Below are 26848 nucleotides of genomic sequence, written 5' to 3'. Positions count from 1 at the left end.
CCACCGACCAAATTACCATCCAAAGCCCTTGCTACTCCCAGACAAGAGGAGATAGTGCAGTCCCGTGCAACTTGTGTCTGTTGATTTTGCTTTCAAACTGGCTGATGGTTTCATCGTGATGAAATCATGATGCTCAGGGACAGGAAGAGAGAGCAACCTTAGGGACACAGCCATTCTGCGCTGCAACTTGACCTCAAGTCCGGACAAGCCTTTGGCTGGTTTGTGTTTGTTTGTTTTAAACTCATCCAGGGACAGCCAAGTGAGAATTCAACAGTATACATTTTCCTGCTGTAAGATGAATAAAGTGCAGTCTCCCTTACTTCCTAATTATGCCTAATTATAAAAAAAAAATAGAGAAACTCTCTGGCTGCAATTCAGAACACAGTGGTACAGTTCATAAAGATTAGATTTCACCAAGAATTAGCTGCAGAAGGAATGGCTTCAGTATTTGTCTATGTATGCTGCTATCTTGGACACCAAGAATACCTTAAGGCTTCACATTTGCCAAGTATGGAATGGGAAGTGCCAAAAGGAGCAAGGAACTTCACCTAATTGTTCAAGCAAGTATCGCATATAAAGGAGCAATTCTGCAATGTAGTGTAGTATGTCTGTACACTCAACAAGAACATGAAGAAATGTTTAAAAAAAAACAATTCCCTTCTCGCAAAAATAAGCATCCTTTCAGTTATGTCAAATATGCTCATGTCTATTCACTTACCAGGGCAACTATACGTCCATATTTCTTTTAACATGTACTCTTTTTCTCTTGGAGCCATTATTGTGGCTAAATTTAATGTTCTGGCCCTTTCTCCAAAATTTCGAGCCATAATGTTTCTGTATTGCAGCCATACATATAGAGGACATACATACAGCAAGTTCTAAAAGCAGAGTAATGAAAACTAATCCTATTCACAGATTTGTCAGACTGTTTAAAAGGTATTATTGGCACTGTGGCAGTGGGAAGCGAACTTAAATATGTTTTTAGCATAGCTTAGTTTGGCTTTTTGCATACTTGGGTCATTTGCAGGGTACCTCACTCAGGAACTTTTAATCCAGCTTCAAAACTCAATGCAGATAAAAATACTTTCAAGTTCTCATAGATTTGGGACAGTTCAGCCTTCATCCATATTCCGATGTTGACAGATAAAAAGCCTGTATCATGAAGCTGCAATTTAATCACAAATACACAAGCATGATTGACGTCATAAAAAAAATCATGTACTTATTTATTTCTTGTAAGTATCCATAAAAAACACACACTTCTTAAATCAGTAACTTTTATTTCCATTAAACCAAGACAATTTTCAAAATTAATACAAGATAAAAATTCAAGGTGGTAGGCAAGGGGGGAAAAAAGACCGCATATCATGTATGCTATTGTTATATGCTCAAAAATACTTTTGAATATAACAATACTGGCACATAAAACTAGCTTTTTCCCCACAAAACAAAACCAGAAGGATTTTCCCTCCTTTTCTAGTCAGTAGTTTTAAGAAAACAACACACACACACATGCAGCCTGCAACTTTTATGGCACAGTTCACTATTTGGAATAATCCTCTATCAGAAGCTACAGTATTGTAGCAAAACCCTTGTTCTGTTAATTATTTTTTTATTCAGTGGATTTTAAATACTTTCTCTTTCAGCATACAACAATCAGTCTTTAAATGTTTACTATAATGGCCTAAAGCTGCAGTACTACTTGCAAACAGACCTGAGGCATTAGTAAAGCCTTACTTCCTTAAATACAGGTCAAAGCCACTGAAATGCACAGTTTTGCCCGTTAGTTTCATTTGGGCTCTGAATTTGCATTGGACAAAACACGTAATAAACATTCATTTTTAATTTATTAAAAAATCTTCCACATTGAAAGCAATATTTTCAAGTATTGCTATCATAGTCTTCTAATGCCTACTGAAAATTCTCAAGAAACAAGACAAACAAAAAAGCCTGAGTGGAGAGAAGAGTGCATTTCAATGATGATCTCCCTCTCCTTGTCCCACCCTGTCCTTCCCCCCAGGATCTTGCAGACTTAAAATTACACCAAACTCACTTTTTTTTTTTGTTTTGTTTTTTTACAGCTGTGGTCCAGAATAAACTTTCCCTGAGCGCTCTTTCTACCTGTTTCAAAAAAGTCAGAATGTGTTTACTTGAATTCAGCCATTATTATTGCCATTATTGCCATTTTCTTTGCTCATATATGAATTATTTTCTAGGCAACTTATTTCATTTTGGTAGCCCTAGATTTGACATATACACAAACTTGTATTCTATTGCTCCAAATACGGAACTTGAAAGTGCATCTGACCTCTAAACAGTGTATTGAGGCAGGTTTCAGATAGAAACTAGACCCAAAATATCTATATGCACAAATTGTCCTAATGATTCCTCTCATTTGAAGATGGCTAATTAATAACTTATCTGCTAGGTAATTTAGTGGTAAGGCAAAGAGACGGAACTGCTTTGCCTTCTAAGGTCTGGACATCAGAAGGGAACAAAACATTGTATTGTGCAAGAGGAATCAGGTATGATATGGAAATAAGAATTAATTTCACATGCAAGTAAAGCAAGAGTTCCACATGCAAGATGAGATACTGCATCATCACAGTATTTCAATAATCTTCAGAGGTCTAGTCTCCACCTGATACCCACCTTCACATGAATGGGAATTGTGTGGCTATACAGAAGGAAGCCTCAGAACTGCATTAAACTGCTTAAACTAATCTAAGTCACAGCTACTGTATTGTCACTGACTTTAAATGCAAATCCCCAGAAGACTGACCTAAAACATACTATCAAATGCAACATAAATATACATACATATATTTTAGCAGTATTAACACTGCTGACTGTACTCAGAATTCAGTAGTCTTGCTTTTTCCTTTTTACTATTTCTATCATACCAAAAGAAATATTTGTCTTCCCCATAAATAAAGTTAGTTGAATAAGTTAACTTTGTATGTTTATAAAATATTTTCTATGCAACTCAACACAATAGCCTAAAAAGCAATTAAATTTAAATATAAGAAATAGTATATTTACAATTGAAATAAGTACAGACCTTATTGGACTTGCATTCATTTATCACACAAAATAATTTACAAAGTGAAAAGTAATAAATAAGTCACTGCTTATCAAGTCTAAGCTTTTGGAGATACGCATTCTCCGTATATCAAAGTGCCATATAGCTTCAGGAAGCAGTGAAGTATTCCAGCTACAGTTTTTCCATGAGTCCTTATGTTGGACGGCCTTGACCAAAACGGGATTTTGACCTGGATTAGGAGCACATAAGAAACGTATGTGGGTTATTACAGCTCAAGTTTCTGTTTGCTTATTAATGAAGTAGCTCTCTGGTCAGTATTTATTTGAAGTTGTTTTCATGTTAGTGTGTTCTGAGAGAAGGAGGAAAAACATCTCACAGTTTGAGAAAGCTGTCTCTCTGCCAATATACCTGCAGCTACAAACTGCATTCAAACAAAGAACTGTAATGTTAAACTGTAACGCTATTCAAAGAACTGTAATGTCAAATAACTTCTTTTGCATCACTACGGGCACCTGCATTCTTTGGACAGAAATAAGACCTGCAAGAAATTCCTCTGATAAGATATTTGAAGCATCCAGCACATCTTTTGAAGTCTGTCAACAGCTTCATTATAAGGTTTAGCTTCAGAGACTCACCTGCTGACCAAGTTATGACCAGTTCTAGGCTCTAAAACCAGTTTGCCAGCACCTCACTTAATTTTTCGTTTATCCTTTTGAGGTGTAGATGACCATTATATAGTAATGAACATTTTTTTTTAATTATTGTTTTTTTTGTTTGTTTTGTTTTTTGGAAGGAGGCCAGAGGATGGGCTAAAGAATCTTGACTAACAATTTTACACTTAACTACAATTTCAACAAAATGTATATTGAAAGAACAGCAAGTCTTCCAACATAAAAGCAGTTCTTCCAGCACGGGCACAAGAGTTTCACTCTCTTAGCTGTAGTTTACTTTGACGAAGGAAGCTTTCACATCATATATGGTTAACCTGCCAGAAGGGATGTTGATGCAAAAAAGTGTATGAAATGAAGCATGATTAATTTAAACAATTTCCACCCCCCACAGCCTCCCCAGAGATCCCTGTTCTGCATTTTCATTTTATTTTAATATCTTACCTGGCATTCTTCTCAGCATTGATTTGTCGGGTACTGACATGCGCTGAGGCCTTTATCTGAGCTTCAAGTCTAGAATAAATACCTCCTGCATACTGGAACGCATAAAAAAAAAAAAGTTGTGACATTATCTCAGTTTAATCAGTGACTTTTCATAAAAATCATTAATATTTAGGAGAACTTATGGCCTAATTTCTTTGCCACAACCAAGTACCAAAACCTTTTAAACCCATCCTGTTTTCCACATCCAGTTTTTAAAGTCAGTGAAGGCTGAAAATGTTTATTTAACTGCTTTGCCAAAACAAAAAAACAACCAACCTACCAAAAAACAAAACCAAAAATCCTCCACCCATGCTTACAAGAAAATGAAAATCAAATTCAGTGCTCCATGTTAGTAAATGAGAAGATAGTATTTTCAATTTTGTCACGTTTTTGTTACTAAGGACCACTTTAATTCTGTAAACACAGGAAAAGACTTACTTCTTTGCTGTCTTTTGATTTGATTCGATCAAGGTCTCCCAGTCTCATTTTTATTAAGTGCCCTGTAATCTCAGACATTCTTCTCTGATCTGTCAGAAAAAGAATATTTAGAACAGGTTTTTCTTGCTGCTGAAGACAAAGAGAAGAACTACACACACTTCAGTGATATCCTATTTGCAAAAATAATACTCTTTTTTTTCAGCTCATACAAAAACCTCGAGCAACCAAAATTCTCGATCTTAATGAATAATCTAGCTTCAGTAGTATTCTTGGTAGATACCAGAATCAGCCTGAGGAATTACACTGAGATAAAGAAACTACAGAAAGGGTTTTGAGGCAGAGATTTTCAAAACAGCAGTAATGCACAAAAATCTCAGGAGATATTAAAAAAGAATAAACAAATAACTTTAAGTATTTTTAGTCAGAAAGACTGGGAAGGAGATGCAAGTGAATGTTTATCTCTACTTATTTGCCCAGACAACAAATGGTACAGGGATGCAAGAAAAAATATTTGCATTCTTGCCAAGTCACCATATGACACCACATAACCTACAGAGATTACACATGAGAAACTACAAAACATAAAGCACCCTAGCATACACTTGGAATATTTTTTTCTTTTTCTCCTGCAAACTTGGAACTCTTTTCCAATATTTTTAGTCAGAAGTTTCAACGTTGCCCATTTATTTTTCAGCCTTTGTGCAAGACTCCAATTTAGTTTTACATGGTGGATTTTATTTCAATTTTCCTGCTACAGAGATTTTTCTCCTGTAGAATATATGAGATTGCTAACAAACACCAATCAAATCCTGAAGTAATATTTTTAGGAGTTCCTAGCTGTATGAATATTTTTGTACAGTTTGGAAGAATCTGAGATTGCTGTGTAGTTTGGATAGAGGTGATTACTAACAGCTAGCCTAGTTGAAATGTGTTCTCTTCCAAATGAGGAAGAACTATGAAAAAAACAAACAACCCTTATAGCTGAGATTAAATTCAACCTAAAGCTCTCTAAATTGTCATATTTCGAGAAAATTAGCCATTTCTTATGTAAAAGAATAATTTTCTTTGCATAATATTAAGATTACAAAAGCTAGACTCATGCAAGAACGGACCATCTTCTCTTTGAGCATCTTGATTGAATCTTAGTGACCTGGAGGCATCCCATTTGTTCTGCTGCATACTCACGCTGATTAGAAAAGAAAGATGCACAGAACGTTATCAGTAACAGTTTACAGAAAGCAACGTACTACAGTAAATTCTCAAGGACTTTGAGAACTACTTACATGAAAGGAGATGCATCTCGGGAACTTGACTATCAAAGAAATAAAAATACATTAAGTATATTTTAACATCATGTCCAAGACTTAAGTAAAATCCTCATTATTCAACTCAGAGAGGCTGACTTCACAGCTCTGATTTTACCTTCTCAGATGCCTTCTCCTTTTTCTGAATACTAGGTGAAGAAAGCACTTTCTTTGGGTGCTTGTAGAATTTCTTTAATTTCTCCTTTCTCCCTGCTAATTGAAAAAATAAAAATAAAAATCTACTGACTGACACAATCACAGATATTTGGAATTTCACAACTACGCTGCTACAAAAGGACTTTTCTCCCCTATTCCTTTACAGGGAAAGTAAACAGGTAATTTTCTCTTTCTTTGTCAGTGTTATGGACATGGTAATACACAGAGATTACTCAAATGCTTTTCCATTAGAAGAGTGCATTATTTGAATACATATTTGAAATAAACGGTAATGACACATAACTGAACAAGTTTTCTCTTGTAAATTAAAAAGTAAGTACACATACAAACTGCATCTCTGACCATATTACATTAATCAACAAACTGAGTGATATCAGACAAAACAACTTAGAAGTCAAACTATAAATCTTCACGCAATTTTTTTTTTAAATAAATTAAATGAACTTGTACACTCCTATTCTTTCAAGTTAAGACAAAAATAAAAACAAAGTGCCTCAGATCAAGTGGCTCATTATTAATGTGGAAAGGAAAAGCTGTTATTTTTTTTTTTTTTGTCTTTCCACATTCCTAAACCCCTTATCATAATTAAAACAAAAAAAATGAAAATCATTTTAGCTTATACAGAGCTTATCTTTAATGCAGACAAAGTTCTAGCCACACCCACTAGTCCTTTCATAATGTCATATAATCAGAACAGTATTAAAAAACAAAGGCATGTAGGAAGTGTAGCTATGTAGCCACTGCATTTTTTCCAACATTTATCTAGGCAAAACTTCAGAACAGTCATTTGATAGTCCTTCCTGCAAAATATGCCCTTGATCAACTTCGAGGACATCTAGAATGTGAGTAGTTGCTACTTCCCTTGTTTGCCAATATTTTTGATGACAATTAGCAATAGGGTAATTTATACCTAAACAAAGAAAAACTAGAAATAAAATTGAAATAATATTTTTACTTAAAAAATTCCTAATGTTTAGAGCTCCTATACAGAAGAATTCTGATGTCTTGAGTCTTTATTTCTAAAATTCCAGAAAGGTTGAATATACACACTATTGTTATACCTGGTTTCCTGCATACTTCTTCTTCATCCCCCACTTCATCCTCAGTGATCTCTGAGCCAGTGGTATACTCCTCTTCTTCAGATAACAATGACTGCTGTTTCTAAAAGTGCCACAGATTATAGGCGAGGCTTGATTCCTAATTAATGATACATCAAATCTGTCCCAGAGGAGTTGTTTTCAAATCTAACTCCACATCTTAGTGATGTAACTACGTGCAAAGTTAAATTGTTCTCAAATGTTGAGAAAGTAATTTCAGATGTTTGCTTAGAATGTTTTGGCAAATGTTTTTATTATATTTCTCCCAATTGGTCAAACATTCTAAGAAGTTTCGCAGAGAGGCTGTGGTCTCTCCATCTTCAGAGATAACCAATATTTGACTGGGTACGGGCAAAGTGATAAAGCTTTGAAGTTGAGTCTAACTTTAAAGTCGGCCCTGGTTTGCGAGTGAGATGAAATATCTAAGATGACCACTAGAAATCTCTTCCCAGCCTGTATCATTGCATGATTCTGCATTTAGCATCCAAAATATTGTTGGATATATTATTTCTATTTAATAAGAAAATTAAAGCTTTGATAGCAAATATCTGAGATAGCCATGTAGCCATAAAATATAGTAAAATACAAGATTTCTTAGGGTTTTACTGAGGCTTGCTATATCCTGAAACTGCTGAGATACTCAGTAATTAAGTGACAGAGCATGCATGTTGCAGCACACTACAAATACATCATTTGGATACGTACATCTCAGACAAACCAAAGAGACAGGCACTAAAAAGTCTGTTTTTGAAGATTTACATTTCTGTCTGCCTAATGACCTACTAGGCTGCTGATCTATTGCTATCATTTATAAGAATTTTAAAAGGAAATGTTAATTTTTATTCAGGCTAACATAGCACTTCACACATACTTATAATCTATAATGTAACCTCCACAATACCACAAAAGAAAATAAAACTTTTGTCTAAATTAGTAAGAAAATAAGATGAAAAAAAAGCAAAGCTAGTTTTCTGCCATGGCAGAAGTGCAAATGCCTGAAAATGTGAACAAAACATTTTACTAACCAGTTGTAAAGTCCAGTTCTTCAGAGAAAGAAACTGTAGTCACAAAAAGAAGGGACATAAGTTAAAGAATTAATTATGATTAGAAGGAAAAAAAAAAAGTGAGTAGAATCCCAAAAACAACATGCTAAAAGTAACAGCAATCCACCTTGGTAGCTCCTGGAAAATCTACTTTCATTTTTAGCTTTATATTTTGGTGGAATGACTAATTGGACAAACAAGTTGTAAACTATTAATCAATTAAACACGGTGAATTCAGAGTCATGTTTTAATTTGTCTAACCTTAGCTTAAAAATATTTATACGTGTTTGTAACACGAAAAAACAGTCCAGGGCTGGGTGGCTGTTGTGCACCAGATCATTACAGAGTTAAGATTTTAGTTTCCTGCATTTGTTGCTGGAGAGCTACTGACACTGTTTGAACTTCTTATGCTATCAGCAGCATCACGCTACCATCAGGATCATTGAGTTACCAGAAGTTCCATAACGGGTGCAGATGCAAAAACTTATCTTTGCATGAAAGATCTCTTTAAAAGAGAGGTAGTACTATAATCAGTCTACACAAATTTGGCATTGAAAGTATCTCTTTTGATCTGACATAGAAACATAAATGAATCATAGCTCTGAAAAGTACTATGTACTGGGAAGTAAATGCCTTGGAAATAAACAAACAAACAAAAAAAGCAGATTATTGGACTTCATTTATATGGATCTATAAAAGACACAGGGACATATGTACCCAGATATGCATCAGTAGACAAATGAAGGTGGCAATAAACAAACTTTGCCACCAGATGTATTGTACAATATGACTGGTTCCTTAAATACCATTGGGCTATAAACAGGCTGCAAAGCTCAGACACCCAGAGAATTATTTCTGCTTTACAGAAATATTTCTGGCAGAGTTGGTAAATGTTTCACTTTTTAATCAACTAGGCATTTTATATCTTCACTAGCCTATGCTATCCTGCAGTGCTCAGTGGTGCACCTTTTCCTCTATCAATGTATTTTATTTATTTATTAAGGTTATTTAATGAATTCTTCAAAGTACCCTTGTAAGGCTCTTCATTATTGGAAAGATTGGGAAAAAACATTAGCAGTCACTCACAGCATTGACTTCTCCAGTTTTGGGACCCCACGGTGTATTTGGCTCTACGAGTACGTCACATTCAATGCCTTTTTCATCACAGAGCCCAATGCCAGAGTCACTTACAGAAACACATGAAACAAAACTATATTATTTTTCTATTTCACAACTTAGAACCAGTCTCTCTGTACTCATCAAAAGAAAAATGCTCCCAGATGGCCCACATAATATTTTGCTAACAATCCATTAAAATATAAATAAAGATAGGAATGAATGGTTATGGAGATTGAATGACTACACATCTACTTGAAATGTAAAAGGCAACAGTATTTGTTCTTCTCTTTCCAATTAAGTTACCTTTAGAAAGTGCCCTGTCACCCATGTAAAAACAGAGAGATTAAATTCAACATGAACACACGAGTGTTCAAGGCTAAGATATCAGTAACAATGCGATGTTCTTACCTATTCTCATCCTTAGTGAAAGGAACAACAATAACATCTCTATGATGGAGCAAATCATTCAGTATTTTAGTAGTCTGAGATGATAAATCATCCTCATCTTCATTTCCTGAGGGCGAGCTGACCATGTGATCCCTCACTTGACAGCCCTGTGATACATACACGTCAGAGAAATGAGTTAATGGGAAGAACTGATTTTGGTAAATACAATACAAAAAATTAGCTTTCTAAAAACATTTTGTCTGTAAACTCAGAAGTTTTCTCAGGATGTAAACCATACAGATGAGGTTTTAATTCTAGAGGTGACATTGATTCTGCTCTTGCTAAAGTTACGAGACTTCTAGAAGCAGAGATTCTGAGAAGTAAAGCATAATTCACTATGTAGGAAAAACAATATTTAGAGAACTGTTTCGTTTTCAATTTTAGCATTAAACATAGTCAAATGTATAAAGACAAAAGGGAACAGATGGATATCCCTTGCTTGCACTACACATGCTGTTATAGAAATGGAAAGAAATAAAAAAAAGCTTTGCTGGGATTACTGCAGTGCCCTCTCCTCCAGACCCATGCTCCACCCTGCCAGCCAGGGAATGCTGCTATCCTTGGATGGTTCTCAGATCAAGACACTAAAACAGGACGGAGACTGATTTCAGGGGTCAGTCCTCATCCTACCCTGCAGCAAGTCTGCAGGATACCGCAACAATTTACAATCCTTATTTTGGAAAAGATCTATTTTTGTAACATATTCCACATTCCTCCCCCTTTGTTATGCTGTTTTAAAAGTGAGCTAGTATTTAAGTACCTTTGGGAGGGTAGTAGGATCAAATCGAAGCACTTTTTGGTTACAACAGGGATATACTCCTGTCCCAGTTGAGCCCAGAGCACTTGCTACACCTGGATAAAGAACTGGCTGTGGATGGTACTGGCAATGGGAGAATTCAGTACACAGGAAACACTACATCAGAATAAAAAGAGACATAATGAGAGATGAGGTTACTTATGGAAGTTAATTTTGCACTACAAGGAATGCATATCAAAATTTATTGCCGCGCCCCAAAGTGCAAACACTCAATAACCCATAGGAAGACTATTTCACTCACTAAAACCTGAGCAGCCAGAGAATAAACATTTTAATTTAGTCTTGTTTTGCATTTAGTGGCCAGAACAAAAGGAAAAGGGAAAGTGATGGAAAAAATAGTACTTGAAAGTCAAGAACCAGAGCATCTGTTACTTCCACAATGCAAACAATCATCTCTCCCACTCAAAATAAATAATTAAATAAATAAAAAAATCACTGGAAGCCAGTTGGTGACAAAACCAACAGGCCAAAAGGAAGGAAGGAATAGATTTTCTGACCTGTTTTGATCTCTGCCTCACCCCCAAACCTCACCCACAATAAACCAGCTACCAAACAAGTGAAAATGAAAATAGACTAACTTGATTACATCTTGAGCAGGTCAACCAATTGACAGTCCCCCAGAGACGCCAATAAACATCACGCCAAGATTTTAATTCTTCATGAAGGCCAATTAAGTACTCATGGACTTCCCAGGTTTTATCTCTGAAAAAGCAGAATGTCAGGTTGTACACAAAGTCAATAAAACTGTTTTGATCAAGCCACCGGAAAGGTGAATTGGCGAAGGAGCAGAACACCACATCTTCCACTGGTGGAAATCCTACAGAAGAGTTCAGGACAGGAAGGATGATGAATTTAATGAATCATTAAATTCAGACCATGATAGAAATGTGTGCGTTCTTTCACAACATCCTAAGCATACTAACAACAAAGAATTACAGCTTGCTTCCTCTCGAGCTCCGCATATTGCAAATATATAAGATAAGATAAATATTGAGCCCTTGGAAATCAGGAGAACCATGAAACAAAAGAAAAACAATATGCAGAGTAGAAGGAATTGAAATATGCACATGCAAACAAGTTCAATGAAATTGCCATTTTCTTACGTAGAATAATAATGTTGTACAACAGAAGCAAAGTCCTGTCATTCTACTTTATTTAATTTAAAAGCCAACAGAGTATATATACTTCTAGGCACCTGCAATGCAACAGCGATTAGTCAGTTAGTAATTAAAGCTTGACAACAGGAGACTTCTTTTTTGTTTGTTTTTTATGAACACCTGTGTCTGAGACTTCTGGTCTTAAAAATAGCGCACATTACAGCCTTTGTTCCTTCCAAGTGATAAAATGACAAACACCTCTTCACAATTCAAAAGAGAATACACAACCAGCACTGGCGCATGTTATCCTCAGAAGGAGCAGATACTGTTTTCCCACAATTTTAAGCCTGTCCTGAGCTACTTTTTATTATATGTACATCTGACCTAAACTAACAAAGCAGTGGTTCCAATTAGGAATTAGCTCTAGGTACCACTGGAAGACCAATACATATAAAACTAATTTTAAATCGTTAAAGAGAGGTTTGTATTAGATCATAAGCCTGAATTTATCAGTGGCCAACACCACCTCATCTAAGGAATAATAAAAGGATTCTGTGTAGAGAAGCATTTGCAAGTACTACAGTAATTAGAACTTAAATAATTCTCTGAATAACTTTAAAAATCTGTATTTTTTAATAATACAGCTACAAACTGCATATCAGCTACATAGTCAGCTTCAATAATACAGTTAATGAATTTTAAGTGGCTAATCACCAATGATTTTAATATGTCAGGACAGGATAACAGATTCAGTTCTGTTTAGACTGGTAGGTAGAACTTAATCAAAACTTGTGGAAGGTAACACTAGATGAATGCATTTTCTTGGGAGCTGACACTGAACCATGTTTTGGTTGTTCTGAATCAAACAGATACGTAGAGAAAGGCCTCCTGTTATTAATTTCCTACTGTCGTCCTTAAAGGGGGTATGTGAGGAGGAAGGGAAAACTGCAGCACGTCGTGCACTGACATTCATTAAGAAGAGAATCCAACTGTTTACAAACATGGCTCAAAGAGACAGAAGTCAATTAAACATTTGTGTCAAATGAACAAGGCACAGATGCAGAACAGGTCCTGGAAGTTCCTTGGACAAATACTTTAGAACAGAAGAACAACTGGCAATGTTTATTTATAATAGTTTTGAAGCAGGCTGATTATTTGATTTGACAGTATAAAGTCAGCCTAGAATATAATCTTCAACATTCCTTTACTTGCAGAGATGGAGCTACCATTCCATAATAAGCCCTGTAGTAAAACAGCCTTTAATTCAATTTGTCAAATCAGCTCCTTATATCTTAAGAACAATTAGCTGAAACAATTAACTGAGTATTTTCTGTGTAAAGCAGTACAACCCAAAATAGCCCTCCCAGTAATCATGCCTGGAGTTTTTCCATATTGCAGCAGCTGCACTGATGAATCAATTTCAGATCATCATACTCTCCCTCAACTCTTCCCCTCCCCTCCCAGTACTGCAAAAATTTAAACAATTCACTGTTCTATATGTATCCTTCATTTCATTTTGCAATGCAAGTATCTGATAATTCCTAAACATGTAGCATTTTGTAAAATCAGATAACATCATTTAGCTGAAGAAAAAAAAAACACATATATATTCACTACCTTATATGTACAAAGACAATATTCCCATGTTGATCTATGTTGATTTTTCCTGGGACACATGGAATTCTCCTTTCAGTTTCTTTAGTTAGCAGCTTTTTACATAAACAGCATCTAGATTTAAAAATAAAAATAGAAGACAAAATATTGGATTAAGAGCAATTATAGGGACTGCCCTTGCAATTGAAGTAGTAACAAAAAAAAAAAAGACCACACCTGTATAATGTTGCAGCGCTTCCCCGAGAATCTGGATTTACGTACTCTGGATCGAATAGTCTCTCAATCTTCTTGCAGAACAGTTTACTATTAACGACAGCAACACAGCTTACCCATTAGAAAAAAATGTTTTATGTATACTGAGACTAAGAGTTATATTCTAACGATTTACTTTACGATAAGTCACTGTGTTTCTTTCAGAATCCAGCTTTTAATGTGATTTTGCTTTAAAATAATCTGTTTAGATAATCGGTTCCTGGCCTAGTCATCTCTAGTCATCATTTTTATTATGACGTGAAGAAAGAGATCCCTTATATTTTTCCCCCTCTATTATATTGTTCGACAATTTAAGCTGCCGGCTTCTACCCTGCCTAGAAGACCTTTACTATGAATCTACACTTAATTTCAGCTTTTGAAGTTGTAATGCCATCATTCCTATTGATTAAAAGAAGTTTTAACTTCATTCTTCCTTTTCTGTCAGTCTGCCTTCCAATAACTCCAATAACTGACCCTTCTCTTTATACTGACTAAGCCTGAGTCCTTCTGTATGCTTTCTAAAATAGTACTCAATCACAACTCTTCAGGATTCCAGCCACCCTAAATTTTACGTCCAAACAACATAGTTCACAGATTGCTGAAAGCAAACTGTAAGAATTAGAAGCGTGTCATGTCATGGTTCCTCACTCTAATCCTGGCTTTCACATGAGAATTCATGAATAATTCGTCCATGTCACACTCCTAGTGGGACCTTTGTCTTCAGCTTGCCTCATGTAAAAACCTCTCCTTTTGCTTGTAATTTTAATAAGAAATTCTGAAGTCACTTCACCATGTTCTATGATGAAGATATGTTATATGAGAATATAAATTGTACATACAGGATTCCAAACTTCACAGTGTGTCATATAATGATCCAAAAAATGATCCAAAAGCCCTACAGCACTTCAGTAATGTATTACAGGGCAAAAAGTTACCTTTTGAATTTATCTCTCTTGTCCTTCAGCTCTTCCACTTCATTGTGCGTGAAGAGATCAGCAATATTTGTGACAAGGTTAACATTGATACAATTCATATTACATGGTGTGGCTACAATAGCATTCATATTTTTGTGGCAATAATGAATACATTTTTCTACCTAGGAAAAACAGAAACATTAAAAGTAATTTTAAAGAATTCTAAACAAAGCAATCTCAAAAGATGCGCTAATTACTTCAAACTGTTGTAGGTTTTTGTTTGGTTCTTGTTTTTTTGTTTTGTTTCGTTTTTTAGAAAGCATCTAGTGTTTTAGGAAACTATTTCAGTTCTACCCAAAAACAAAAAGCAAGTCTCAGATTTGTTTAAAAGAGACTACGAATTAACTTGACTGAGTCCATTTGTGTTCTCCTCCAAAAGGTTTCTACAGGAATCTGGAAAACAACTCCACAAATATTTTGCCTTCAGTAAGCAGTACCTCGCCATGGCTTGCAAAAGACAACCATTATACATCAGCATCACCTGGATCTCAGTATTAAACAGCTAAATTTGCTATGTATTAAATTGTAGGTCGCCCTAATGACAGAACTTGACAAACATTTTAACAAACAAGTCAATAGGCAGAGCTGAAGGAGAACCAGATCCTAAGCTATGGAAGTTTTTTGTGTAAGGACACAAAATAGGAGATATTCACTGATTTAGCAATCTTTTTAATAAAACCTGTCAAAAAGACAGATTCTGACATTACTTGAATCAGTCATCGGAAGACAAATCCAGGATTTCACTATAACATTTAGAAATAGCTTCCTCTGTACGTTTTCTGCATCCCTATTGAGATTCTGCAAATTTTAGATTACTGCCTTGAATAAGAAAGGTGGCAAAATCTTTAAAAGGCCCTCATTGCATCTGTCATCATCTGTTTACATAACAGCAGAAGTACAACAAACAAGTTGTTAGACACAGACTAACTGTACTCTTATGGCACAGAATCCTTTCTTAATACTTACTAATGAATCCATCTTCAAAAACTCAGAAGAAATAAGAATTGATATGACATTTGCTGGTTCTAGAAGGCAAAAAGAAAGTTTTTTTTTCCATTAATTCTTCTGGTAATTTCACATTGCATCCCTCCCGCTACACATTTCACATCTGTTTTAAATATTATTTTTTAGAACAATCAACTCATTATTCCACCTTCTAGTACGTAAAGCCTTAGTTTATCATCTAGGTGGCCATAGCACAACAATCTGGAATTTATAAAGACTGGAACAAGTGCCTTCACAGGAATACAGTGACTAAACAATTACAAGCAAGATAAACGTCCATCGCTAGCCACCATACCCAGATGAAGTTTTGCTCAATGTAACCTCTGCTTTTCAAGCTTTAACACTATTCTAGCTTTGTTTATATTTAAAAATAATAGATTAAATAGATCAGATAAATCATAGATATAATCACAGATTAAAAACTTGCTTCAAACTTATAAAGGAAAAGTTCTTCTGCTGTTGTATCAGATTGCATTGATATTTTAGAAAGTATTGCACCTGTACAGATAGGGAGCAGAAGGGAAACAAACCAAAACCTAATACAATTGTTACTGTTCTATAACTACCACTCTATTCTTGTTCAGAAGATGTCTGAAGAACCTTAATTAAAACCACCAGATCCCAAACTGTCAGACCTTTTTCACTGTTTAAGCTATCCTCGAAAATACCAGTGTTAAGGAATCAGAGACATCTGCTATAATGATCAATGAATCTTCTGTTGTAACACTTTTCTAACAAATGAAAAACGTTGGTACAACAGAAACAAGAGACAAGCTGAACTGTAGCAAAAACTTTAACCTTCCATTAGTACAGACCATAACAAACCTGCAACAAATGCTCTACACACTGTTTTTTTTACCTAGAGTGGGCATTTCATTAGCTTCGCAATCTTTGGTGTTCCTTTTAACATATCTTATCAACCAGTCAAAGATGTGAACATCACAGTGCACGGAAATGTCCACCTCCTCCCAGCGCTGGGCATCCACTGACAGATATTCAGCAAAGTATTTCATTTCCGATATCAAAAGGTCTCGAGGACAAACAAAATCTTCTTTGAGGTTTTTTGCTTCATCACACACATGTATCACCATGTTTGGCCTCAAAGGAAAGCAAGCCACAAAACAAATTAGGACCATAAGTACACATAAGGACCAATTAGAATGATAAAACTCCAAGACTTCATCTCCAAATCACAAGCACACATTGCAAAACTGATGTCTCTAACAGATTTTTATTAACAGAAGCAAAACAAATTGCAGTTATTAAATATTAATGCAGAGTACTGTCAGACACCAGGTGAAAAACACAAATGCACATCCTCTGACAAAATCACTGCCATTTACCATTTCAAGGACTGGAGAAAAAAGATTTAGCTCAAGCCTCTGATTTTTGTCTCCAATTTGTTATGGGGTACTACCTGAATTACATAAAGAACTTATTTCTTCTCCCTTTTTTATTTTCTTGAAAAGACAGGCATAAACATATGCCTAACTTACTGAAGCACAGAAGGACAATAAGAACATACAACAGCAATTTTCATCAGTGGAAATTAAAACTCTTTTGACTATGTCTTAAGTAAAAGCTAGAATCAGTAAACACTGTCTCCACAGAAAAATCTCTAACCTTACGCTTGAATCAAACACGTTTTTCTAGGCGTACTTGCTTGGTACAGAAAACATGTGATGTGCATGGCTATTTGAGTTAGTAGTAAAATCACTCACTTGCACTTTTCATTTACAGTTTTATTTTCCTTCTTCCACATGAACAGAACAAACCTATGTTCACAGTTTTTTTTAATATATATTTAATGTTATTAAGCATCAGTCTTGACTTACTCCTTTTTAAAATCAGGCTCTGGTTCCCATTCTCACCACAGCAGCGATCAGTCATTCAGAGGAACGCTATGGACAGATTCCTACATAAGCTATCCCTACTGCACATTTGAAGATCTCAAACCAACATCTAACATTTCTGTTGCAAGAAAAGGTTTCAAAATTTCTTATAGCATTTATTAGGATGTTCCTAGCTGTGTTCTTTGTGATAGAAGAATTGTGAGAGAACTTTAGACATCTTTCTGTCAGCTCTGTAAACCCCTAGGTAACAAACGCAAAGATCTTCTTACCCTTGGCTTTCGTCAGTGTTTTCTCCACTGTTATGCACAGGACCTTTCTCAGATTCTGATGAACAATTCCTTGCAGAGGTTGTGCTGGGCCTTCCTTAAGTGTAAGGAAAAAAAGGCTGCATTAGATCAAAAATGCCTGACCTTTTCCTTTTTGTTATCTCAAAGCACGGCTGTCGTAACAGAGCAATGTTACGTAACCAGCAATAGATTTGTGCTACCATAAGTGCTGCTAGATAAGCCAAGTTCCTGCCCTGAATGCCATAAAACAGCAACATAGATCAGCAACATTGCTGGGTTGCCCAGACACTTGGCTGGAAACCCAAATCAATCCTGTCTGAATACAGAGCAATGAGATTTGTGCAAAGTCTTCAGCATTGGTTTCTGAGCATAGAATCCAGCCTTCAGCTCTCCTCATCTGCTTTGTGGGATGTGGGTCTTAAGACTCTGCCACATCAAAACTTCTGTGTTCGTGCAGCTTTGCTGCCAGGATATGACTACTTGAGATTAACTCCACCTCCTAACCACACTTCTTTTAGCTCTGAAAATAAGCTGCTTCCAAACTAACTCACAGAAATCTTTATAGATGTGTTTTTGCTAAGTTTTAAGTGTGTGGCTTTAAGCAGCCAACTGCCCAAAGCTATGCTCCTAAAATGCAGACCAAATCCTTCTCATCCTAGAACTACATCATGCAGCTTACTTCAGGTATAAAGGACAGCCGAGCTTTAATTCTGATAGGTTTTTGTCACAAACACACTAAAAGCAGTGGAACGTGCACACAAAACCTCGTGAAGGCCAGAAGGTCTAGACGTCAAACCCACTGGGTCCTGGATCAAGGGTTAAGACAACACCAGCATTCAGACATTGAGTAACTGTTCCTACTGTGATGAACGGATCCCTACTCTCAGATTTCTAGTGAACAGGCTCCAGAAGCACCTTCTCTCTCTCTTGTGCAGTGGAAGAGGCTGTACTCTTCCAAAAATACCTAAAATAGACCTTCTCATCCTGTGGCTACGTTACAATAGCAGAGTGACAGCAGAAATGATCTGGAAACTCTGTATAGTTCAGAACACAGCAGTTACGCGTTTCAGGAAAGCAGTTATCACATCAAAGGCCAAAGAAACAAAACTTTCTCCAAAGATACGGCCTAAGGTCTTGCTTGGCCAAGCCTCAGTAAGGCCATAATTGAAGAAAGGCAGTTAATAAAACGGGAACATTTACTGGACAGACCCTAGGAGAACCTTGGAAAGGCCCGAGTCAGCCACAGCCTTCAGTGCAGCCATTCCACAGCCAAGGCAGGAGTCCTAAGTTTTGAACGCAAGGTAAGGTAAATGTTTTAAAGGCAAGGCCTGTGGAAAAAATGACATAGAAGAGTTCTGTCTCCAAATATTAAGAAATGTATTTTGGCCACACAGAAGTTATTTACCAAAGAAAAGGAAATAACTCTGACAAGAATATGCAACAGAGCCAAACTAACAGAGCTTTACCACACATTTCCTATATTTTTTTTCTTCTTTCAGTAAAGATGTTTCAAATTCTGAAAGCTAGTAACAGATATCTTGAGTAAAACTGTCTTATGTGCTTGTTTACTGCCATAATACTTATTTAGAAGGACTTAGCAGCAGTTTGCTTTAAAATTAGCTAATAATAAGTAAGTTTTCACACCTTGAATAAAAGCATAATCCAACTCAAAAAAAATTTGATTACTTTTTCATGTCTACAATCAAATCCAAACAGGCCCCAAATTTTTGATCTTAAAAAAGGTGCAGATATGAGTAAATACACTAGGAAGTAATTGATGAAAAAACATAGATTTACAAAGAGACTTTTTTCAAATCCTTAATTCTGAAATATACTAGTACCTCACAAATGTTAAGAGAGTGAGTTCACTACAAGCCTGTGAGAAAAAGATTAATTACCCTAATTTCATATTAGCTAGTTATGTATAAACAGAGAAAAATATTTATCCAAAGTCACACAGGAAACATGTTAGAAAACAGAAATCATCTCATGCTAGGATCTTATAGTAGGAAACACTAGGGTACTGTATTAATACTTATTACATGTATTAAAGTGTTAAAAAGAAAACATGCAGTAATTGTCTAAAGAGCTCTGTGAGCAGAGTTAGCTTGTTAACTGCCTACTGGGAAGCTACTAATCTTCTAAGTAGCCACCCGTGGGTGCAAGAAGTATTTATTCCACATAATGCATTTAACAAGTACAAAACTGAAAGCTGATGAAAGCATTTTTGGTCTACCTACTCCATATACAGTTTCCATGTCATTGCGAGATAAATTAAAAACATTTTATTCATTCTGCAGTCAAGGTCAAAGAGCTGTTTTTCTTCTGCAAAAATAAGTGACCAGAAAGCTGCAACAGTGAAAGATGCCATAACAAAGAACATTTTAACACTTCACCGTCTCCTAAATTTGCACCACAGAAATGGTTTACTCATTACTGCAATGAAGCAAAATTTGTCATGCAATACATTTGCCAAGTCCTACAAGGTGCTGAAAACATCTCAGAGTATAATGAAATCCAGAGGATAACTATCATACAGTTAATTAAAACTCCACATAGTAGAGGTACTTAAGGAGATATTTAATTTTATTTCAATCACTACACAACTATTAGGGTTGGTCCTGTTCTGTCAAAGCATTCCTGGGACACATCATTGACTTAAGGCACATTGTATGTCGCTGCAAGACTATCCAGCGTCAAAAAGTGACTAGAATATGCTCCCAGCTTCTGTGTAGCTTTCTTGCCACCAAACAATTGGCAAGTTTGCTGGGAGAGGAAAGTCTGACCTTGAGGGATCATCATCTCAGCTTTCCACACCTTTTCTGCACACAGCTTTCATGTTATTTGAATAACACAGCTTATTGTGTTTGCAAGCAGCTGTAGGTTTAACAATGCCAACATGGGATACAAAACAGAAGAGTAATTCCTCTCCTTACCAAAAATGCTGAACAGAAGGATCTAGCATACAGATTTATGCACTCCTGCATATCATGCCCTTTGAAAGGGCAAATTATCAAAAATACCCAAACAAATTAACATTGCCTCGACACAAACTGTAAGAGACTGCACGTATGTATTATATGTATGCTTAACTCTTCTCTTGCAAAGGCAAAAAGTTCTGTTCCTGGGTGGTCTCACCACTCCAGACAGAAAAGCATGCACATTCGGATCATAACAAAAGGCAATATATTTCAGAAGGACTAAAAACATACCAGTTATTGTAATGGAATCCTGCCCAATAGCAGGCTCCTGAAACTCTGTCTGTGTATTGAGCAAGGAGGATTTGATGTACGTGGCTAAAGTTTCCACAGGATTCCCACCAGCAGCCATCAGGGGATTATACTGGTTGTCAACGGGTGAACTTCCACTGCTTTTTAGTTCATCAAACCTTTTTGCACACTGTCACAAGATTAAATGATAGGACAATGAAGCAGTAGCTTTCAGTACATTTTTAATAACTATAATTTGAGGTAGATATTGCATTTCATATTTGCTTGTTTACATGAACAGTTTGATCATGCTGATATTAGACTTATAACGCCTCCTACTTCGTGGTATCAGAAAAGCACATAAGCACACAATAAGATTTGCCATAATTAAACAGTAACAGAATAAAGTCAGGTGGAACCTGTTTCAACCTTTACATCCTTAAGGCCTGTGATTTTAAACCAGATCTTCAAAAGGGAAGTTAAAGGAGAGTTTAAAGTCTCTTTTTGTAGCTAGTCCTTCTACCACAAACACTATCAAATACAAGTGGCTATAATTGCTTCATAATTATTACTCTTTCCCTTTATGATTTCCACTCTGACTGGACACATGGAACTGGCGATTTCCTCTGCACTGTTATCAACTCTCCACTCCTTGTTTTGATGAACAAGGAAGTCTTCACATTTCGCAATTCCGTAACTCACAAGGACAGTGATGGGTTTGGTTCTGCAGAATCCTGTGCACGGGTAATTTACACATACCTGTAAGTCTGCTTAATTCCACAGGCAACTCTCCTGTGACACAACTCTTCAGGTCAGATATGTACTAATCAATCACATTATCTTAGTTAACATAGGGAGAGATGTCACTAATATTTTTGTAATTATTTTGTTTGCTTAAGGTGCATAGGACTGCCTGCAAATTGAAAGCTAAATGGGAGACACCCTCCTGCCCCCTAGTGCTTTGCTGAACACTTGAAAGGCAGAAACCTTCCACACAAGCTTCTACTCCCAATCGTTCACTTTGATATTCTAAATAGAAGGTTACAGTGATGCCCACGAGCAATGCTACAAATGTCAGCTGACACATTTGATTAAGTTTATAAGAAAGTAAAGACTGTTGGCTTGTTTTTTTCTAGCTTCACTGAATCACAAGGGCAAAAGTCATTTTACTCTTTTAGCTCACTTTCCCTCATAACTCAAAAAAAAAAAATCAATTTTTAAATAAAGAAAACAATTTCACATGGTAATTCAGCAGCCCAAAGAAATTAAGTATAGAGAGGTACTAGGTTCTTCCAAATCCTATTCCAACCAAAGAAAGAACAGTCCACATCACGTAGGACCAAGGAAGAAAGGCAATTGCTCTCCTTCACACTAAGATCTGTAACTCTTATTTCCTTAGAGTTAGAATATCATTCACAGAAAAATATCAGGTGTGCTAGTAAGGCCACGAGAAGCTACAGGAGGGTAGTAGGTACTGCCATCCTTTCCATTAAAATACTCTTAACTATGCATTTTGAAACATCATAGTTGTTTGTGTTTTTTTTTCTTCTAAATCTGTTTTCAGTTTTTACTTTCCATTGATTTTTATTCTGTATCAGTTTTAATGAAATAAAGTATGGACTGTATATCTTAATTCCAATGTTCAAGTTTTGTAAACAAAAATGTTTTTTCTTTCTACTGCACATTCAACATTTTCAGTTCTTGTAATTATATATTACTTTAAAAAAAAAAAAAAATTCAATTCCCCTCCCTCCCCCAAAGTTTTCTTCTTCATAAAGTACTACTTAGAGTAGACAGATACTTGTATTAGTAAACTCACCTCCTTGGATGTATATCCTGGAACGAGCCTTGCCACGCTGTCCCAGTTGATAGGCTGGGGAACACCGATTAGGGAGCACAGGATCATATCCAAAACCATTTGGTTATTGTCATAGGGAAAGTTATTGTTTTCTGAAAATCCACGACTCATCTTTGGCTGCTTAAGCCTAGAAGAGAAAAAGTTGTTAGCGAGTCTGCCTGCATCGTTTGCCAAAGCTTTATCTAAGTCACCCGCAACACTCCCCAAGTTCCGATGGGAAATATTTGCCACAGCACTACAGGCACGTCCTAATGCTCTCAGGTTTGTGTTTCATATTTTCACATTCCAATTCTTTGGGGGGAAGGAGCAGACGTGCAGAACATATCAAACCCAGCTCAACTGCAGCAGGAATTACCTTTGAATTGCTTCATCACAGAGGAACGGAAAAATTGCACATAAAATTGTAGAGTATTAAGAAAAAAAGGGGAGAAAGGGGTGAGGAGAGGCTGTGAACTGTAGCTCCAAGCAGGACATGCTTCTGGAAGTGACACTTTTTAGAACGAAGGGAAGTAAAACACACTAGCAAACTGTTTGGTTTTTATTCCACGTGTCAGCTGACCACTTTGGCTAGACGTTTCCATCTCTACAGCCAACGTGACTAAACAGAAGACATGCCCAACCCTCCACCACAGTCCAACATATTACCATGATTATTACCTTTTTTTTTTCCCACAAATTACCACAGAGCAGTAAACTGAAGGCTTTGAGAGTTGTTGGTATTTGATTGTTTGGGGGATACACTACCACAGCGACCTCCCACTTCTGCAGCTTTGAAAGGGACCCATCCCGTGTCTGCTTCCACGGGGGATTCACACCGCTGAGCCCTCCGATATGAAGCAGGGCCTCCTGCAATTCTGGAATAAACAGCCAAAGCCACAGGGGGGCTCCTAAATTTAAGTTTATTTGCACTTAAATACATTTTTCTGTTCTCCAAACTTTCTACTTCCATCTCTTCTTGTTCTGCCTATCTGTTTTATAAACCAGACTCCCGCTGTAGAGGAAATTATATGGGGAACTCAGGGAAATCAATAAAGCCTCAAAGCACAACACGGGGCTGTCTCTCAGCTCTCATCCTGAGCACCTCAGTTTTGAGTTGTCCTGAAACATTCAGGACACCCAGCCGGGATTATCAGGGCCAAGCAACCTCATTCCTCCAGTTTCAAGTTGAGCACTGGACCAAACACCAGTACAAAGCGTATGAAGTCAATAGTGAATGCTTTACAAATGCAGTCCTCCCAGTTTGAAGGAAAAACAAACAAATATCTTTATTTAGTTATTTAAATGCATGCTGTGTATAGTACCAGGGAGCAGAGTAAAAGTTCAAAGCGCTGTCCTAGCATACACAGGGAGAAAACTGCTGGCATTAATCAGGGCTTCCACACTCAACTAGCACCCAGACAGAGAGCTTAATAAGGACTCAGAAAGCACTGTAGACCTTCTCTGAAGCACCTTACCCAGATCACATAAATAAGAGGACCTACAGGTCACATGCAGAAATTTGACTTTTGTTGTAGAAAGCAAGGACTATAAGGAATTTCAGGGAAAATGCACCCAGATCATAGCAGATTTAACTAATTGCTTGTTACCAGAAGACTACTACAGGTAGGTATTTCTCTTGCATCACTTTCCATGCAACTAAGAGACAATTAAAACATAAAAAATAGCGTTGATGTTGCTTCTGATTGAAGAAATCACTCCAGCGTTATTTTAGTTTATTAGTAGAAACAGAATTCAGAATAGCAGCTAACTGTAAGCTTTCATCCTCTCAAAAGAACAACTATATGAAACCATCAGGGGGAAAAAAAAAAAAAAAAAGAGAACATGCTAAAATAATACTTAGGTTTCAGATATTTGCGAGATTTAAACACAACAAACAAAACACAGAAGAGGGCACCAGGTTAAAGAGCTTCATTTTAGGAAGACGAGCCAATCTGATAAAAGTCCTAGCACTTCAGCAATCCCATCTAAATGAAATGTTTTGCAAAGCATGCCAAGTAGCCAGTTTTTAAGCACAAAGGTCCTTCCCAGACAGGATGGGCCCAATCTTTCCAGGAAAGATAGATGCCACTTTGAGGTAAAGGTAGATGAGCGCCTACATTCACTGAGCCCTTACGCTCATCCTGACTGAAGCGCCAAGTGGTGGCAACGTGGTAATTTGGTGATGGAAACTTGTCTGGTGAGTCAGATAGATATAGATATGTTATATATACATGTAACACAGACAGATAGCAGCGTTAGTTGCAATTAAGGCACTGAATATGCATAATACCTGCTGTTATGGGAAGGAATGACCAGGTGAGGACGGCTCAGCACCGGTGGAAACCCTGTGTGGGTATAATACGCAGCCCAGCTCCTGTGCTGCCTGATCCGCGAGGTGCAGCTGGTTTACAGCAGGCTCGGATGAGGCGAGGAGTGACGGAGCGCTCCTCACAAAACACACCTGGTGAGAGAAAAATCACTCATAACGCCGCTCGTTCCCTAAGCTCTGACCACCGTGTGACTGTATCAGGTAACCAAAGGAAGAAGCGCAGCTCCCCTGTAAGAGCTCACACTGTGAAGGAGACAACGCAGCAGGCTCTGAGCCTCGCGCTACAAAAGCTTTAATAAAGGATTTAAGCCGAATCAGCCGCCGCGGACGCTGAGGCGCTGTGGCAGGTCCCACAGCCCGCCAGCCCCGCCTCACAGCGCGCACCCACCTGTGCCGGGCGGCACACGACGCACCCCAGGAGCCGCCAGGAGCCGCCAGGAGCCGCCAGGAGCCGCGCGCTGCCGCCCTTCCCCCGGCCGTGCCGTGCAGCGCCGCGGGGTGCCCGCGCAGCCCGTCACGGAGCCGCCCCCCTGCAGCCGCCCGCTGCGGAGCGGCCCCGCGCACCCGGCGGCTCCTCAGCACCACGGCGGGAGCCGCCCCGGCCCCGCTCCCTGTCACGGCCGCCCGCCAATCAGCGCCGCCCGAGCGGGGAAGCCCCGCCCCCTCCCGCGGCGGAGAGCCAATAGGGAGGCCGGGTGGGGCGCGGCGCGCTCGCTGCGGCGCTCCCCGCCCCGCCCCGCCCGGCCCCGCCTTGTCGCAGTGCAGCGGCGGCGCCCGCCTCGCGCGCGGCGTCCGGTCGCCTGGCAACGCGCGGCCGCGTGAGGCGCGCGCGGGCTGAGGGGAGCGGGGCGGCGGCCGCCGCAAAATGGCGGCCGGGGCGTGGCAACGGGCGGCTCCTTAACGCCTGGGCGGGCAGCGCCGCCTGGGAGTTAACCTCTGCGCCCAGCCAGCAGGGCAGCTTTTTTTTTTTTTTTCTTCCCCATATTAAAAGAAAATGTATTTGGAAAAAAAGAAAGACTCACTAAGTCAAATTTTACCCCTTGGACAGTTTAAAGCCTATGTCTGTTCAGTTACCAGTGATTCAAGGATAGCTCTGCACATTGAAGTGCTTCCATTTCTAAAATAAATCCTAAAGCTTGCCTTTGATAGCATAACAAGTGTCATTTGCCCCATGTTTTTTCTTCACTTAAAAACTAACAAAGCCTTAAAACCACGAAGTAGTATTAAAAACATCTGACGTTATTACTGACACCACGCCATGCTTGTATCAACAAAACTGGACGTTGAAGTGCATTTGTTTCTGGGAGAGATTATATCCAGCTGCCGCTTAAAGGCGGTGTGCCCACAGAATGGGGGCAGCAGCACTGTCACCCCAGGCCTGCTTCAAATCATCCTGCGAAAGAACCACTCCCAGCAGGCAAAGGGGGAAAAAAGTGCATGGTCAGCACCTTGGACACAACGCAATTACTGCCTGTCGTCACGGTGTGAGAGTGTTGGCAAACCCCAACGCACGGCCACACCTGCACGGATGAAAAAAAATAAAGGGAGCTACTTAAAAAGTATCTGTGTTTTGGAAAATAAATGCAGTTCCCCTCCTATCACCAACAAGAATATTCCTACAACAGCAGTGGTGTGTCAAGGAAGTCATTGTGTTGGTTACTGACTTTAAACTTCTTTTGGAAAATTTTCACTAACAAATCAGATTTACAAGAAACTATTTTTTTTCTTGTATTTACTTGACTAGTACATTTCACC

General features: G+C 37.8%; 1 protein-coding gene across 3 annotated transcripts; it reads right to left on the bottom strand.

Moving 5' to 3' along the window:
• Window positions 1-1260: 1260 nt before the first annotated feature.
• Window positions 1261-25726, bottom strand: SANBR (SANT and BTB domain regulator of CSR). 3 transcript variants are annotated; one of them, XM_068675369.1, is made up of 22 exons: window positions 25482-25725; window positions 25055-25225; window positions 22747-22912; window positions 20931-21117; window positions 17701-17794; window positions 16438-16676; window positions 15540-15598; window positions 14535-14695; window positions 13564-13650; window positions 13351-13461; window positions 11215-11338; window positions 10580-10732; window positions 9781-9926; window positions 9340-9439; window positions 8236-8268; window positions 7175-7274; window positions 6055-6146; window positions 5916-5944; window positions 5745-5818; window positions 4633-4721; window positions 4156-4247; window positions 1261-3272 (listed from the first exon to the last, which is right to left on the bottom strand). In XM_068675369.1, exons 3-22 carry the CDS (start codon window positions 22894-22896, stop codon window positions 3236-3238), a joined length of 2157 nt encoding a protein of 718 aa, XP_068531470.1. In that variant the 5' UTR covers window positions 22897-22912; window positions 25055-25225; window positions 25482-25725; the 3' UTR covers window positions 1261-3235. The 3 variants fall into 3 exon arrangements, 2 of the variants coding, with proteins under 2 accessions (XP_068531470.1, XP_068531469.1); XM_068675368.1 differs by having other exon boundaries at window positions 6055-6149; window positions 25482-25722; XR_011094340.1 differs by lacking the exons at window positions 1261-3272; window positions 5745-5818 and having other exon boundaries at window positions 6055-6149; window positions 25482-25726.
• Between the last annotated feature and the right edge of the window lie 1122 nt (window positions 25727-26848).

The sequence above is a fragment of the Anas acuta genome, chromosome 3, assembly GCF_963932015.1.
Source record: "Anas acuta chromosome 3, bAnaAcu1.1, whole genome shotgun sequence".
Lineage (NCBI taxonomy): Eukaryota > Metazoa > Chordata > Aves > Anseriformes > Anatidae > Anas > Anas acuta.
The sequence above is the reverse complement of the archived record's forward strand: the minus strand, read 5'-3'. Positions and strand labels throughout refer to the sequence as shown.

Coding starts and splice junctions, on each gene's coding strand:
- SANBR (XM_068675368.1), bottom strand. CDS start 22,896: ATGAGTCGTGGATTTTCAGAAAACAATAACTTTCCCTATGACAATAAC. Junction 13,651..14,534: donor AAGAGAGATAAATTCAAAAG/GTAACTTTTTGC, acceptor TGTCGTTAATAG/TAAACTGTTCTGCAAGAAGA. Junction 5,819..5,915: donor CGAGATGCATCTCCTTTCAT/GTAAGTAGTTCT, acceptor TTTTCTAATCAG/CGTGAGTATGCAGCAGAACA.